General features: G+C 44.4%; 1 protein-coding gene across 4 annotated transcripts in view; it reads left to right on the top strand.

Moving 5' to 3' along the window:
- The window catches only part of COL2A1 (collagen type II alpha 1 chain), a 118,144-nt gene that overhangs the window by 89,192 nt on the left and 14,616 nt on the right, over window positions 1–14,336 (top strand). For 3 of the 4 annotated variants that reach the window (XM_060252191.1, XM_060252190.1, XM_060252192.1), the window contains 11 exons: window positions 269–322; window positions 1,171–1,224; window positions 1,326–1,433; window positions 2,558–2,611; window positions 4,761–4,814; window positions 6,762–6,923; window positions 7,024–7,131; window positions 8,548–8,655; window positions 9,580–9,633; window positions 11,252–11,359; window positions 13,752–13,805. In XM_060252191.1, coding sequence (XP_060108174.1) covers window positions 269–322; window positions 1,171–1,224; window positions 1,326–1,433; window positions 2,558–2,611; window positions 4,761–4,814; window positions 6,762–6,923; window positions 7,024–7,131; window positions 8,548–8,655; window positions 9,580–9,633; window positions 11,252–11,359; window positions 13,752–13,805 — 918 coding nt within the window. The remainder of the gene's footprint in view (window positions 1–268; window positions 323–1,170; window positions 1,225–1,325; window positions 1,434–2,557; window positions 2,612–4,760; window positions 4,815–6,761; window positions 6,924–7,023; window positions 7,132–8,547; window positions 8,656–9,579; window positions 9,634–11,251; window positions 11,360–13,751; window positions 13,806–14,336) is intronic. The other variant, XM_060252193.1, reaches the window with a different exon arrangement.

The raw sequence follows: 14,336 nt of genomic DNA, 5'->3' as shown, positions 1-14,336 counted from the left end.
TTAAATAAATAAGCCATCTAGGCATAATTTTGATATAGAGAAGACCATGTTTTGCCCATGGCTTTATAGACCAATGCCCCAAACTGCTGTATAATCTCATTTTCCTCATACTGTTGGTGGAAGTAACATTTCTCATTGGCATCTTAGATCTTAAACCTTTTTACCCTGCCCGAATATTCCTAGAAGATGGTTCGTTTTCTTGTGACATCAAATCCCTGTCTGTTTGACTTCACTCTGCTTTATCTTTTCTCCTTTCTGTCCTTTCCAGGGTGAATCTGGCCCTCCTGGCCCATCTGGTGCTGCAGGTGCCCGCGGTGCCCCCGTAAGTGTGATGTAATTATGGATTTTCCAGGAGAATTATGTTAAAAAGGAAAGAAATCCATCTTGGCCTATTTTGTCCTGGAGGATCTTAGCAGGGGGCTTCTAGATCTCCCACTGCATATGGGGATTGCATGTTAATAATGCAAGGTCTAACATGCACTCGGAAGATTAGCTGTTTCTTTTTGTGTCTTTGGCTCTTTCCATAGATAACTTATTGGGGAGGGGTAGCATTTTCTCTCTCTCTCTCTGTGCCTATGCCTGGAAATTATGGCAACCTCTGGCAACTCCTATTGGAGCATGGAGAACATTCTGAGAAGTGGCTTGATAGCCCACCTCTGCCTCCCTGCCCTGGTATTCTTTGGAGGTCTCCCCTACAAGTACTTGCCAGGATTAGCCCTGTTTAGCTTCTGAAATCTGATGAGCCTGGGCTATCCAGGTCAGGGCAATATCTTATTCTTACAAGGGGTTTGTTCTTATAAGTGGATTAGATAGATTCATGGAGGATAAGTCTATCAATGGCCACTAACCATGGTGACTGAGGGGAACCTCCACAATCAGAGGCACTAATCCTCTGAACCCTAGAGCCAAGAGTCAACATTAGGGGAAGGCCTTGGTCTCTGTACCCTGTTGTTGGCCCTGCAGAGGAACTGGTTGGTAACTGTGTGAGACAGGATGCTGGACTAGATGGGCCCTCAGTGGTCTGATCCAGCAGGGCTCTTCTGATGTTCTTATGAAGGCCTCAGCTTCTCTGCCTTGTTGTTGGCCGTCATGTGAGACAGGATGGTGGACCAGATGGACAACTGATCCAACAGGGCTCTTCTTATGTTCTAACTGCGATTTCTGTTTCAGGGTGACCGTGGTGAACCAGGTGCTCCTGGCCCTGCTGGGTTTGCTGGCCCACCTGTGAGTACAGTCTGGTATTTCATGACTCTTCTGCTCCTTTCCTTTTATGATGTGCTCCTTGAATGCCTGTCTCAACCTGTCACTTTTCCTCCTTTGTGCAGGGTGCTGATGGCCAACCTGGTGCTAAAGGCGAACAAGGAGAATCTGGACAGAAGGGAGATGCTGGGACCCCAGGCCCACAGGGACCATCTGGTGCTCCTGGTCCACAAGTTAGTAAATCTGACTCCTGATTCTTAGGTGGCATTCAGCAAGTCTCAAGAACTTGGGTGGAGATAGTTTGAGATACTGGAGGGAGATGCTGGCTCTTTGAAACCAAGGCTGAGCACTGTGGGCTGAGCTTAGGATCTGAGTTGGATTCTAAAGTCTACAAGAGCAGAGAAATAGATTGGTGTCTGTTGATTTAGAGTTAATTAAGTCCCCCCCCCCCCATTCAGTTTGGTGTAGTGGTTAAGTGTGCGGACTCTTGGAGAACCGGGTTTGATTCCCCACTGCTCTACTTGCACCTGCTGGAATGGCCTTGGATTAGCCATAGCTCTGGCAGAAGTTGTCCTTGAAAAGACAGCTGTTGTGAGAGTCCTCTCAGCCCATCCATCTCACAGGGTGTCTGTTGTGGAGGAGGAAGATAAAGGAGATTGTGAGCCGCTCTGAGACTCAGAGATTCGGAGTGGAGGGCAGGATATAAATCCAATGTTGTCTTCAAGTCAATTGGGATTTGACAAATTCACAAAGATCACTTCTACCAAGAGCTATTAGCCATCATAGCTAAATAGAACCCCCATGTTCAAAGGCAGTTATACCCCTGAAGATCAAATGCTGGGAACAAACAACAGGGCGAATGGCTGTTGCCTTCACTCCCTGCTTGGTGGCTTTCTAGAAGTGTTTGGCTGGCCACTGTTGGAAATGGGATGCTGGACCTTTGGTCTCCTCCAACAGGGCTCATTTCCCAGTGTGACCTCTCCAGACATGCAATATTGTGCAGGCTGAAATGTTTTCTTGGGGCAGCTCTAGGAGGGAAATGAAATTAGCAGGAGTAATTTCCCAGGAAGGTTTGCAAAGGATCTCAACACAGAATATCTTGCTCCTTGGAAGTCCTTGGAAGTCAGAAACTGGCAACCTTTGTGTGTGTGTGTGTGTGTGTGTGTGTGTGTGGTTAGCATCATGCAAGAAGAGTGGGAGATGCTGGACACCAAAAGGGAGTCAGGGAGGTCAACCAAGAAGGCTGATGAAGCCGGAAGAGTTGCTTGTCTTAAATCAGTGTTACATAAACCACTGATGAAAAGTCAGTGGCAACCTTATCCACATCTAGTCCTGTTTACATTTTGTGTCTCCCTAGGGTCCAACTGGTGTGACTGGTCCAAAAGGAGCACGTGGAGCGCAGGGACCCCCGGTAAGTGTTTTGAGAATAATTTGTGTTCCTTTGCATCATGGGACAGACAGGACACTGTCCCAATCTGGACCATTTCTTCCCCTTGTAAATCACTCTGGTATGAGTGCCAATGTGTCTCTCCGCCATAATGATAATTGTGTTGTAACAGACTGGGTATTTTTTAATACCTTGGATTAATTTGTCAACAGTAGCTTAAAACACCAGCTGTACAAGTCAGTGTTCAGCACCATGGAGAGCAGCCGGCAACGATTATCCCACTTGGCAAAGGAGCGGCTGATCTCTGAATACAATTGCCTCTTTCCAATTGCCACATCCTTGAAGCTGCCAGCTGGTGCCTGTGAATTGGGATCCCTTTCCAATCTCCTTGGCCCGAGTCAAATATTTCTAAAGGATGTGGGGGGAGGGTCATGGTATAAAAGGGTTGCATGCTTTTTGAGCTCCTTCTTGGTTGTTGCTTTGTCCATGCCTCTATTCTGTCAGCTCAGTTAAGGAAGAAGGGGAAGGTATATAGGAGAGAGTGCATGCAGACAGGATGTGCAGTGGTGTATATGTGTCACCATGTCAGAGACATGACCATTAATGTGTAACGTGGGAAATAAAGTTTTAGACCACACTTTAGACACCCCGCCTGGTCAGAGTCTTCCATATGTAGGGAGAAGGCTGGTAACTTAATGGCACATCTCATGTTTGGCATGTGTAAATTCATAGGATCTACTAAAGGCATTGCCAGTTAATGGCTCTTGAGTAGGTGGGCACTGTGTGAAACCTTGAGCCACTTGTAGTTAAAGTCGCTCTTCCGTAAACCTTTATGAAGGGGACAGAATCACAGTCTAATCCTGGCTGGTGTCTGGTTCTTGCCTCTGGAGTGTTTTCCTAAGTACAGAATCAGCTTCTCATAAATGGCTTTTAAAATGGCCACATCTGCACTTGAGGGGATATTGCACTATCATTGCACAAGAGCATTCACTTGGACCTAGATTTTTCTGTGTAGACAAGCCAGTCCAGTTGCAAATGACTACAATTGTGCCATGATAGCGTAATATCCAGTAATGTGTGGATTCAACCTTTGTGAATTGATTTTTCTAGGGAACAAGCAAGGTTTGCAATGAATGCATGAAGTAAATTATTAGCAGTCAGCATCCTGTCTGGGTATGGGCTAACTGCCGTGCCTGATGCTTTTAAGCACCCTTGGGAATTCTGGCTGTTACATCCAGCCCCAAATTTGAGTCATTATTGGCCTGCATGGCTCTGGGGTGAGTTGACTTTGCCTGGTGGGCAATCCATGTACTGGTGGTGGGATCCCCCACCCAAGTGCCCTCAGTTGGAAGCACTTTTCCTCTGTTCTGATGTCTAACACCTGTCAGGCTTTGCAACAAGGGAAGAAAAAAAAGGCAAAGCCACTGTGTATAAACATCCAAACCAATTTTTAAAAAGTCAGCATTTAATATGCTTGAACCTTACTGGAGGGAATACAGAGTTAGAAGCATTGGAATTTGAAGAGATGTAGTTCTTTGAAGTTTAAGCTTAGATGAAGCTTTCTGCGAAAATGAGGTCCAAATATCCAGAGATGCTCATTTAGTGGATTCTTATATACTTGTTGGACTTCGGTCCCTAGTGGATTCTAGTCAGCAGTGCTGGAATGGAAGATGTCCTCCTACGAAAGATATTGTTGATTGTATCACTTTTTTGAACTTTACCAGTTGTACTTTCGGCTTGGACTACCCATACTGTGCAGCACCTTTTCTGTGCTTGCTTGTGATTTATCTGAACTTTTATAGAAGCATATTAGTGTTAAATTGTGAGTGTAGTAAGTGTTGATTTTTTTCAAGATTGTTTTGGATGTTTATACACAGTGATTTTGCCTTTTTTCTTCCCTACCCTTCTGTGTTTCTTGCTTTTGTTGTTAGGCTCTGAGACAAGACAGGGGAGGAATAGCATGGATGTGATAATTCCTTTAGTGTGCAAAGGGGCTTCTTTCCAAACAGGCTGAAATTTCAACAAGCATTTTTTCCAAGACTTTGTTAGCCTGAAACAAATTGGAGACCAAGAGGATGGTTGTGCAGTATCTCTGCCACTAACTATTGCTTAAAATTTGGGTGGAATCTTCTCTGAGAATCTCTGTTCATAATGCTTTTTCTTCTCTTATCAGGGTGCCACTGGATTCCCTGGTGCAGCAGGACGAGTTGGACCACCAGGCCCCAATGTAAGTTCTTGGTTATTCAGCATAGATTTATTTGTTCGGGCTACTGGCAACTGGGAAGAGATTTTTGGCTTTAACTTTATCAAGCCATTAGCCAAAGTCCTGACGCATGTATAGAGTGCACATGAAACAAAAAGCAGGAAGGCTTTTCGATAATAAGATTAGAATTTAAAATAATTTTGAAAAAAAAAATACCCGAAATGCACAGAAATTAAATAAGGAGTCACTCATTCAATAGTTGCCCTGAAAAGAGGTGGTAGAATTTGTCAAACTGAAGGTGAGACATTGGAAAAATAGTGCATGCTTATGCCTTGGTAATAGCTTCATACTCATCTCAAAGGAAATGCAGGTATTGTTCAATTATCTGCAGGAATTAACAGTCCTAAGATCTATTTTCAAGAATTTATTTGGAAGACTTTTAGGTGGATTTCCAGTGTAAAAAAATGTGTAAAAGCAATAGTCACATTGAAACAGATTTAGCCACTTTCCAATAGCAAGGCACTTGTACATCTGAGATAAAAATCAGAAATCAGTGATATTTAATGCAAAGTTTAAAGATGGCATGAGCCAACACTAAATCCCTTCAGTTTGCAACCAACTTACATGACCCCTGCAAAGAGATTTAAAGGCAACTGAGAAGCAGAGGCCCTGAAGTGCCAAGTACCAACCATGCTTAGCTACTGAGATCTGACAAAATCAGGCTATACCAGGGGTGACCAACAGTAGCTCCAGATGTTTTTTGCACACAACTCCCATCAGCCCCAGCCAGCATGGCCAATGGCTGAGGCTGATGGGAGTTGTAGGGAAAAAAACGCCTGGAGAGCTACCGTTGGCCACCCCTGGGCTATACCATGCTGCCTTCCCCTCCTGAAGGCCTTTATAGCCCCCTCCCTAAGCTCCAGAGGCACAGTAAGTCTAAGGAGGTCCTACCCTGATGGTCTCAGATTCCACAAAGGGGGGGGGGGATATGGTAGAAAGGGTTCCTTCAGGTACCCCGGGCCCATATGAAGTAGTGTGGTTAGATTCATGATTAGTGGGTTAGACTGTACGGACCCCTTGATTTCTCTCATCAGTCATGCAGTTAGGTCATATCTGACTGAAGACATACTGGTCTTGTGGCTCCCTCTGTTTAGATAGTAACATACATTTCAAATGAAAAGCTGCAGATGTCTTTTGGGCCTCCCATGTGCTGGGCTGCAAGTTGTCCAGCCTCGACAGCACCGATACCTCTTATATGAGTTTCCTGTAAGAAAAAAACAGAACAAAATCCTCGCTGTCTGTGGGGCTGCCGATATTTGGAAGCCATCAAAGAAATCTAGAAGGCAGAGGATTGAACCCCCTTTTCTTTTAAAAAATGACAGCTCATGTTGCAGCCAAAAAAGTCTATCCTGTCCCCACAGTCTGGCAGCTAACATTTCTTTTCTGCCCCCAACAGAGTCATGCCCCATCACAAGAGAATTAGTGTTTATGCAGATCATTCCTTTGGACTCTTTCTTGGACTTTCATCCCCACCACTACTAAAAAAAAATGTTGTGTAGTTCTTCATATCAGGCTGGATCAAGCTATATACCAGGAGTGGCCAAACTGACTTGGGAGCCACATGTGGCTCTTTCAAACATATTGCGTGGCTCTTGAAGCCTCCACCACCCCATCAGCTGGTTTGGAGAAGGCGTCTCCTTAAATCACTTCTCCAAGGCAAGCCAGCCGGCGACTTGGAGAATGCATTTAAAATTAAAGTTGTTTTCTTTCCACCTCTCCCTCCTTCCTCCTTTCCCCATCTTCCTTACTTGCTCCCTCCCTCCCTCCCTTGTGGCTCTCAAACATCTGATGTTCAAGTCTTGTGACTCTTGAATGTATAATATTTCTTCTATGTGGCTCTTCCTTTAAGCAGGTTTGGCCACCTCTGCTATGTACTTTTCCTCCATATAATCCTTTGTGTTTTCTTCCTAGGGCAATCCTGGTCCCCCAGGCCCACCAGGCTCTGCTGGTAAAGATGGTCCCAAGGGTGCTCGTGGCGATGCAGGCCCAACTGGGCGTGCCGGTGATCATGGTCTGCAAGGCCCTGCTGGCCCCCCAGGCGAGAAGGGAGAATCTGGAGAAGATGGCCCCCCTGTATGTATTTGCCTTGTCTTTCCCCTGTCTGACCCAATGCTGCTGCTGCTGCTGTTTGTGGAAATTGCCTGCTACCTGTGCTTTTCCCCCCTTCCCACAGGGTGCTGATGGCCCCCCTGGTCCTCAAGGTTTGGCGGGGCAGAGAGGTATTGTTGGTCTCCCTGGTCAGCGTGGCGAGAGAGGATTCCCTGGTCTGCCTGGTCCTTCTGTAAGTGATTTGGGGCATTCAAGTCAGAGAAACGTTGAGATGTGACATGCACAGCCTGTTCAAGGGCACCAACATTTCAGTTTTCGCCCAAGTATTTGCTGATTTTTTAACCTCTGAGGGCTTTGCTTGCCCCTGCAGGAGGCAGTTGAGTTCTTTATTCCTGTGCTTAAAGCATGAGGAGAAAGAAAGATTCTCAAGTATTTGCAGTCCCTGTAACCTGACCTTCTTTCAGGTGAATTGAGCGTTCAGTACAACGAGTCCTGCATTTAAGTCATTCATACATTCTGGCTCTTGGGAATTTGTCATTTTTAAAAAGATACATATTTTGAAACACTGACATTCAGAATGGAGAGGCATCTGATTTTCTTTATGAAAATTAGCATGACTTTACAGTATCGCTTATAGAATCATAGAGTTGGAAGGGACCTCCAGGGTCATCTAATCCAACTCCCCGCACAATGCAGGAAATTCACAAATACTTTCCCCTACATTTGCGGGATCCACATTGCTGTCAGATGGCCATCCAGCCTCTGTTTAAAAACCTCCAAGGAAGGAGAGCCCGCCACCTCCCGACAGAAAGTTTGTCATAAGCTGAGGTAGTAGAGCCTGAAAAGCAAAACGTTGTGATGAGCATGGTTCCTCTTCCATATACAAAATAGTGAAAGGTTAGCCGAGAGTAACAGCCAATGTGAAAACCTGAAGTGGTGAAGTCCTTGCATAGAAGGACTCATGCACACTCATGCAGAATTATGTTTTTAAAAAGCAACTTTGTATCAGTGTTAACGCCTAACGAAAAATGTGCAATCTAGAAAGGTTTAGCTAAGTGTATTTTGGGGACTGAGCATAGACTGACCCCAGTAATATATAACGAATTTGATTCCTGCAAGAGAGAAAGAAAGGGTCACCTTTAATGGACACATTTTTTCTCAGCAGGGTTAGATGTGGAGATACTTATTTGGTGCACAATCACTCAGGGATAGATCACATACTTTGCAAAGATGAGAGAGCCAAAATTCGGTCCCTGACAGCATCAGGTGAAGAAATTCAGGCTTCACTGCTAGGAAAGTACATTTGCTTGGGACTCTGAAAAGTTCTGCCAGTCAGAATTGACAGTACTAGGCTCACTGTACCATCAAACCAACTCAGCACTATAAAAAAACCTCCCTTTATTTAATTCCATATTGGCAGGTTTTTAATGCTGGTTGTGTAGGCATATATCATAGTATCCTATTTATGGGATTCATTAATTAACATCATTTTTTATATCAAATAATGGTTTCTACCCCTCAGGTGTTTGGAGAACAGCAGGATTTGAGAGAGGCTTCTTCAAGCCAATACTTTGTCACTGGACTTAAGACAACTGGAAAGATCTGTTTGCCCTTGGACTTATTTGTCTTTGTTTCCCTTTCTTTTCAGGGTGAGCCTGGCAAACAGGGTGCTTCTGGAGGTCCTGGAGACAGAGGCCCACCTGGCCCAGTTGGTCCACCTGGTCTGACTGGTCCCTCCGGCGAACCTGGACGGGAGGTGAGTGAGCAACAACACTGACTTGTCATGTGGAAGACCTGGAAAACCAAGGGGGAACTCATATTTCTTTGGGGGTATGTTTTTCCCATTCTGCTGCTGCTTGCTCATATAGGCCTGTAATCTGCAACAAAGAAAGAGGAGAAAAAATAGCTATTTTTGATGCTCCAAAATGTCATGATTTTCTTAAATAAAAAAGACTAAAAATGAGCAATGATTGTAATTACATGGGGGGAAAGCGCTCTATTCTGTTCCGTTATGCTGGCCCGTCACTGGGCTAGTTTCTTTTACAATTCTTCCATACTATACTTACTTTTTTAGAGATGTGCGTTAGAGTATTTTATTTATTTATTTATTTACCTTCTATTTATATCCCACCCTCTCCGCAAGCAGACATTCTAATTGAATGTTCTTACACCCTGAACCCAAACATGGTTACTTGGGTCTGCAGTCTCTCAGCTTGTAGAGGAAATCGCTTCCATGTAAATGAGGTTAAAATCATAGCCATAAATCAAATTTGGTTTATAGGTTAGCCACTGGCAGCTGTAGCACAAATCTGGCCCTCAGAGTTGCATTCTCTGTCCCATAATGCATATTGTAGAGCAGGGGTCCCCTGGGTCATGGACTGGTACCAGTCTGTGGCCTTTTAGCAACCAGGCCATGAGTTGTATAATTATTTCATTATATATTACAATCTAATAATAGAAATAAAGTGCACAATGGTATCATCTTGAAACCATCCCCCCCACCCCAGTTTGTAGAAGAATTGTCTTCCACAAAACTGGTCCCTGGCATCAAAAAGGTTGGGGACCGCTGTTGTACTGAAATCTATGGCAGTGTATTTTGGGGGGTGTCACTGTTTAGAAAGCTCCATCCAGGCATTTCCTGGCTCAGAAGAAATAAATGTATTTCATTTCACATTCTCAGGGTAACCCTGGTTCAGATGGTCCCCCAGGCAGAGATGGTTCTCCTGGAGTGAAGGTAAGTGTCTGTCCTAAAGAAACATCTAGTAAAAAGGGCTGGGTGGTCAGTAATCAGTTGTGCTAATAGGTGGTAAAAACAAAATACGATTAAAGTTATGCAAAGTATAAAGAAGGAGTCTGGTGACGTGTACACTGTTGGATAAGCAGTGGATTACACTCAGGTGAGATAAGAGAAATAAAATAAAATACAGTTTGATAAATTGAGACTGAGGAGAAAAGTGGGGAATAAAAATATGCAGCCCTATTGGCTGGGAGACAAATAGAACTTCTACTGTGATTGGTGGTTATTTTTCCGCCTTGGGAATGATCCATAGGTTAAAAGCCTTACTGGAAGACAGTTTTTATTGTAGAAAAAGCCCAGCAGGGACTCATTTGCAGATTAGGCCACGCCCCTGACATCAAGCCAGCTGGTGCGTCCCTGCTAAAAAAAAACCCTTTGGCATTAATTTGTTACTTTGATTAATTTGGCTGTTACCTTGAAATACTTTAAACCTTTTAAAGATTATTTGGACTTTTTTAACATTTAATGTACCTTCTGTAGTGGTCTGGTACTGGATACAGCCACTACTCCTTAAAACTCTTCTTGCTATGTGAGACAGAAACATTCTAGGAATGTAAAGATTGTTGTAACATCTAACCAGAATAACTTGCCCGTATTGACTTTGGAGGCACAGTGGGTAGACAAATGTAGTGCCTCAGATGGTGGTCACTGTCATGGGATATGGTAATGGACATAATAGGCATCACAACAGGGAGTTTGCAGCTGCTGTCTTTCCCAAGGATTAGTTTAAGGGCTCCCTCAACCCTGCCATGTCCAATTTTTGGCTTTTTCAATGACTCTACAAATATGTGGTTCCAAGTAACGACCCTAACAGCCCAGAGTAATCCAGTCTCATCTAGCCCAGAATCTAAGCAGCATCAGTACTTGGATGGGAGATGACCAAAGAAGACTGAGGCTGCTATGCAGAGGAAGGCAATGGCAAACCAGGTGGAATTTCATGAGGTTGCTATGAGCCGGTTGCAACTCAGTGGCATGTTTTACTTTAGGTGGTTCCAATAAGGAGGCGGCTGCAGTCTCAGTGCATAATCTAGGTGGGCCCAGGCCTGCTTTCAGCACTGTTATTCTCTGTGCCCAGGGCAGCAGTCCGTATTCTTGATATCCCTGTGTTCTCATACACCCCTTCTGCCCCTCAGCTCCTTACCCTGAAAATAGACCAAACATGACACCCTTCTGCCAGGTAAACTATGGCAATTGGATTTAAGACATTTTTTAATCCATATTTCTCTAACAGAGACACAGGACAGGTCTAGGCAACTTTCCATTATCTGCAAAATCCATCTGAATTATGGAATGTGACAGGGAGGGGGGAGTGTGTGCATGTCATAAAACTGGCTGTTTCTATGACCCATGGCCACATTCTGTTCTTGATCTCTAGTGGTGGACAATCAAAGATGCTCCATGTCTCTTCTCTACAAATGTCTTTCTGAAACCCTCCTCAAGGCACTTCACCAGTGTCTGATGCATCAATTAATGTTGCCCTCTACCCCAATCCCAACAGGATATGAAAAAAAGATGACAATTTAGGATTTAATACTCCATCTTTGTCCCCTGAAAGGGTGATCGTGGTGAGACGGGTCCTCTCGGTTCTCCCGGTGCTCCTGGCCCACCTGGCTCTCCAGGTCCTGTTGGTCCAACTGGCAAGCAAGGAGACAGAGGCGAATCAGTAAGTATCCAGGAGTCGTTCAGTAGGGAGTGAGATTATTCTTCCCTCCAGGAGAATTCTACAGTAGGATTAAGAAACACTGTGAGTATTTCAGATGAACTCTGATGCTTTCAGTTGTCCCACTCCTGATCTTTTAACAGATTTTGTCACAAGTGCTTCTTCCAAGTATACCTATGACCAGGGGCGAAATTCTAGCAGGAGCTCCTTTGCATTTTAGGCCACACACACCCCTGATGTAGCCAATCCTCCAAGAACTTACAAAAAACAGCCTTGTAAACTCTTGGAGGATTGGCTACATCAGGGGTGTGTGGCCTAATATGCAAAGGAGCTCCTGCTAGAATTCCACACCTGCCTATGGACAGATATTTTTCCTCTCCCCTTCCATTACAGTAGGATCAGTGGTAGAGCCAGAGGTATATTCAGGTTTGCAATTCTCCCCCCAAGTATTTTTATTTATTTATTTATGATTTGTATCCCGCCCTTCCCACAAGTGGCTCAGGGTGGCTCCAACAATTAGTCAAACATAAAGTTAAACAAGTATTTGAATATATAAACAATTAAAACATTTAAAACTGTTAAAACCTTAAAACCATTAAACATTCCAAAAAAGTGTATAACAGGAGTCTGGTAAAGCTACACTTAGTTTCTCATCTCAGCTAGGTGTAAGCTAGCCGGAAGAGGGTCGTCTTACAGGCCCTGCGGAACTGAACAAGGTCCCGCAGGGCCCTCACCTCCTCCGGCAGCTGATTCCACCATTGCAGTGTCCTCTACCGGAATGATTGCTACTGTTGTGTTTGTGACAGAGATCTCTCTCCCCACATTCTTCCTAGTGTTTCCTAGGCACTTTGTTTACATCACAGTGCCATCTAGGCAGACCTCTTGTTATTCCCTCCACCCAAAAGCACCATGGCCTTTGCTGCTTTTCTTTCTGCCTCTCTAGTAAAAAATGCAGGCACTCCAATTTTATCCCAGTTTGCATAGTTAAATTCTTTGTGCAAGCAGCAGTACGAGTAATTTTAGTCCTCCAGTGATCACAGAAGTGGATAGACATGCCAAAATGTATGGATATTTTCTGTCCTTTTTTGCTGCCTCATCGGATTCTGGGAAATGTAGGGAATTCACAATGAGGGAAAGCACCCACTGTGACAGACTATCATGAGGTTGGCACCCAACTGAAAGAACTTCAGAATGGCTGCCCTAAATAAACTAATGTTGGCTGGGATCCAGGGCCGTATTTCTGTAGATAGAAGGATTTCTACTAATGGAGCATGACTTCCTTACCTCTCTTTCCCTCCTGCTATAGCCTAAAAGCCCCCCACGAGTTACATGGGGGACATTTTGGGGGAAGGAAAAGTGGCATTCCATGGACAGAAATCTTGCCCATGGAAGAACTATGCTGGATCCGAAATGGTATTTTCCATTTTCTCTGCCTCTCTCATATTATTGGAAACCAGAGCTACCTAATCACTATGATGGGTTCAGGTTTCCACATGGGAGGGACAGTGGCTCAGTGGTACAGCATCTGCTTGGTAAGCAGAAGGTCCCAGGTTCAATCCCTGGCATCTCCAAAAAGGGTCCAGGCAAGTAGGCATGAAAATCCTCAGCTTGAGACCCTAGAGAGCCGCTGCCAGTATGAGAAGACAATACTGACTTTGATGGACCAAGGGTCTGATTCAGTATAAGGCAGCTTCATATGTTCAAAGCAAAGCAATACCCAAAAATTCACTTAAATAAATTATACAGCTTCAAAAGAATTGGACAACATCACAATAGATTGGTCTATCAACACCTGTTAGCCATGATAGTTAAATGGAACCTCCATGTGCAGAGGCATTGTATCCCTGAGGACAAATAATAAAGCACTAGCATCACCTTCATTCTTGACTTGTGAACTTCCAGAGGCATCTCTCTGGCTGTGTTAGAACCAAAGGTTGCATTAGGTGGACCTTGATCATAGAAGCTTTCCTGAGTTCATACATGTAGCTCGTTTTTCTGGCCTAGCTGAAACTCTTATACTTCCAGAACATTTAGATCCTCTAGGATTTCGCAGTCTGAACCCAAATTGAATGTTATAGTCTGTAGGTTTCCTCTGACATTTTCCTTTTTGTGTTTGCTTGTTTTTCAAAAGAACAGCCATGGAGGCTGCAAATGTCAACAGAAAATGGGGGGATGGACCCTCCTTGACCTTTTCCCCTCCAGCACCATTTTTGCCCACTTCAAACTGCTTTTCTTCCTGCTTGCAGAGAAAAATAGTCTAGTTTGGTTCCACCCTTGAAGAAAGCCCTGTGGTTTACCAGTAATGAAAATGCTGCATCCAAATCCTGTCCATCACAGTATAAATGGAAATGGTGCCAAGTGAGCTTCTAACCTGTCTTTGTCTTGCTCTCTCTAGGGTGCTCAAGGCCCATTGGGTCCTCCCGGTCCTGCAGGGGCACGTGGCATGCCTGTGAGTACCTCTCTTTTACTCAACATACTTTCTTCTAAGCTGAGAAGCCATTTTGGATCAGGCCAGTGGCCCATACAGTCCAACAATCTGTCACACAATGGCCAAAAAACCCCAGGTGCCATCAGGAGGTCCTTCTGTGGAGTCAGAAGACTAGAAGTCCTCCCAGTGTTGCCCCCCCAAGCACCAGGAATACAGAGCAACTCTTGCCCCAGATAAAGAGTTCCATCTATACCTTGTGGCTAATAGACACTGATGAACCTCTGCTCAAAACAGGAGCTGATAGCACTGCTAAGGTACTGATGGGTGGCAGTTTGCCAGAAGGCTGGGTGGGGACCCCCAATGTATTGGTCCATATTGTCTTAAGGTTTGTGGACAAGACAAGGATGTGTCTGTCTGTGATCACCTTTGCCTTTCAGATCTGTCACTCAGAGTCAAATCAGAACCTCTCTGCTTGTCTAGTGAATTGGCATTTATGGTTATGAAGGAATTTATCATCACTAAATACTGCATACTAAATTATACAATGCATCC

Source organism: Heteronotia binoei, chromosome 13 (assembly GCF_032191835.1).
Source record: "Heteronotia binoei isolate CCM8104 ecotype False Entrance Well chromosome 13, APGP_CSIRO_Hbin_v1, whole genome shotgun sequence".
Lineage (NCBI taxonomy): Eukaryota > Metazoa > Chordata > Lepidosauria > Squamata > Gekkonidae > Heteronotia > Heteronotia binoei.
Note: the sequence above shows the minus strand (reverse complement) of the source record. Positions and strands in the feature narration are given on the sequence as shown.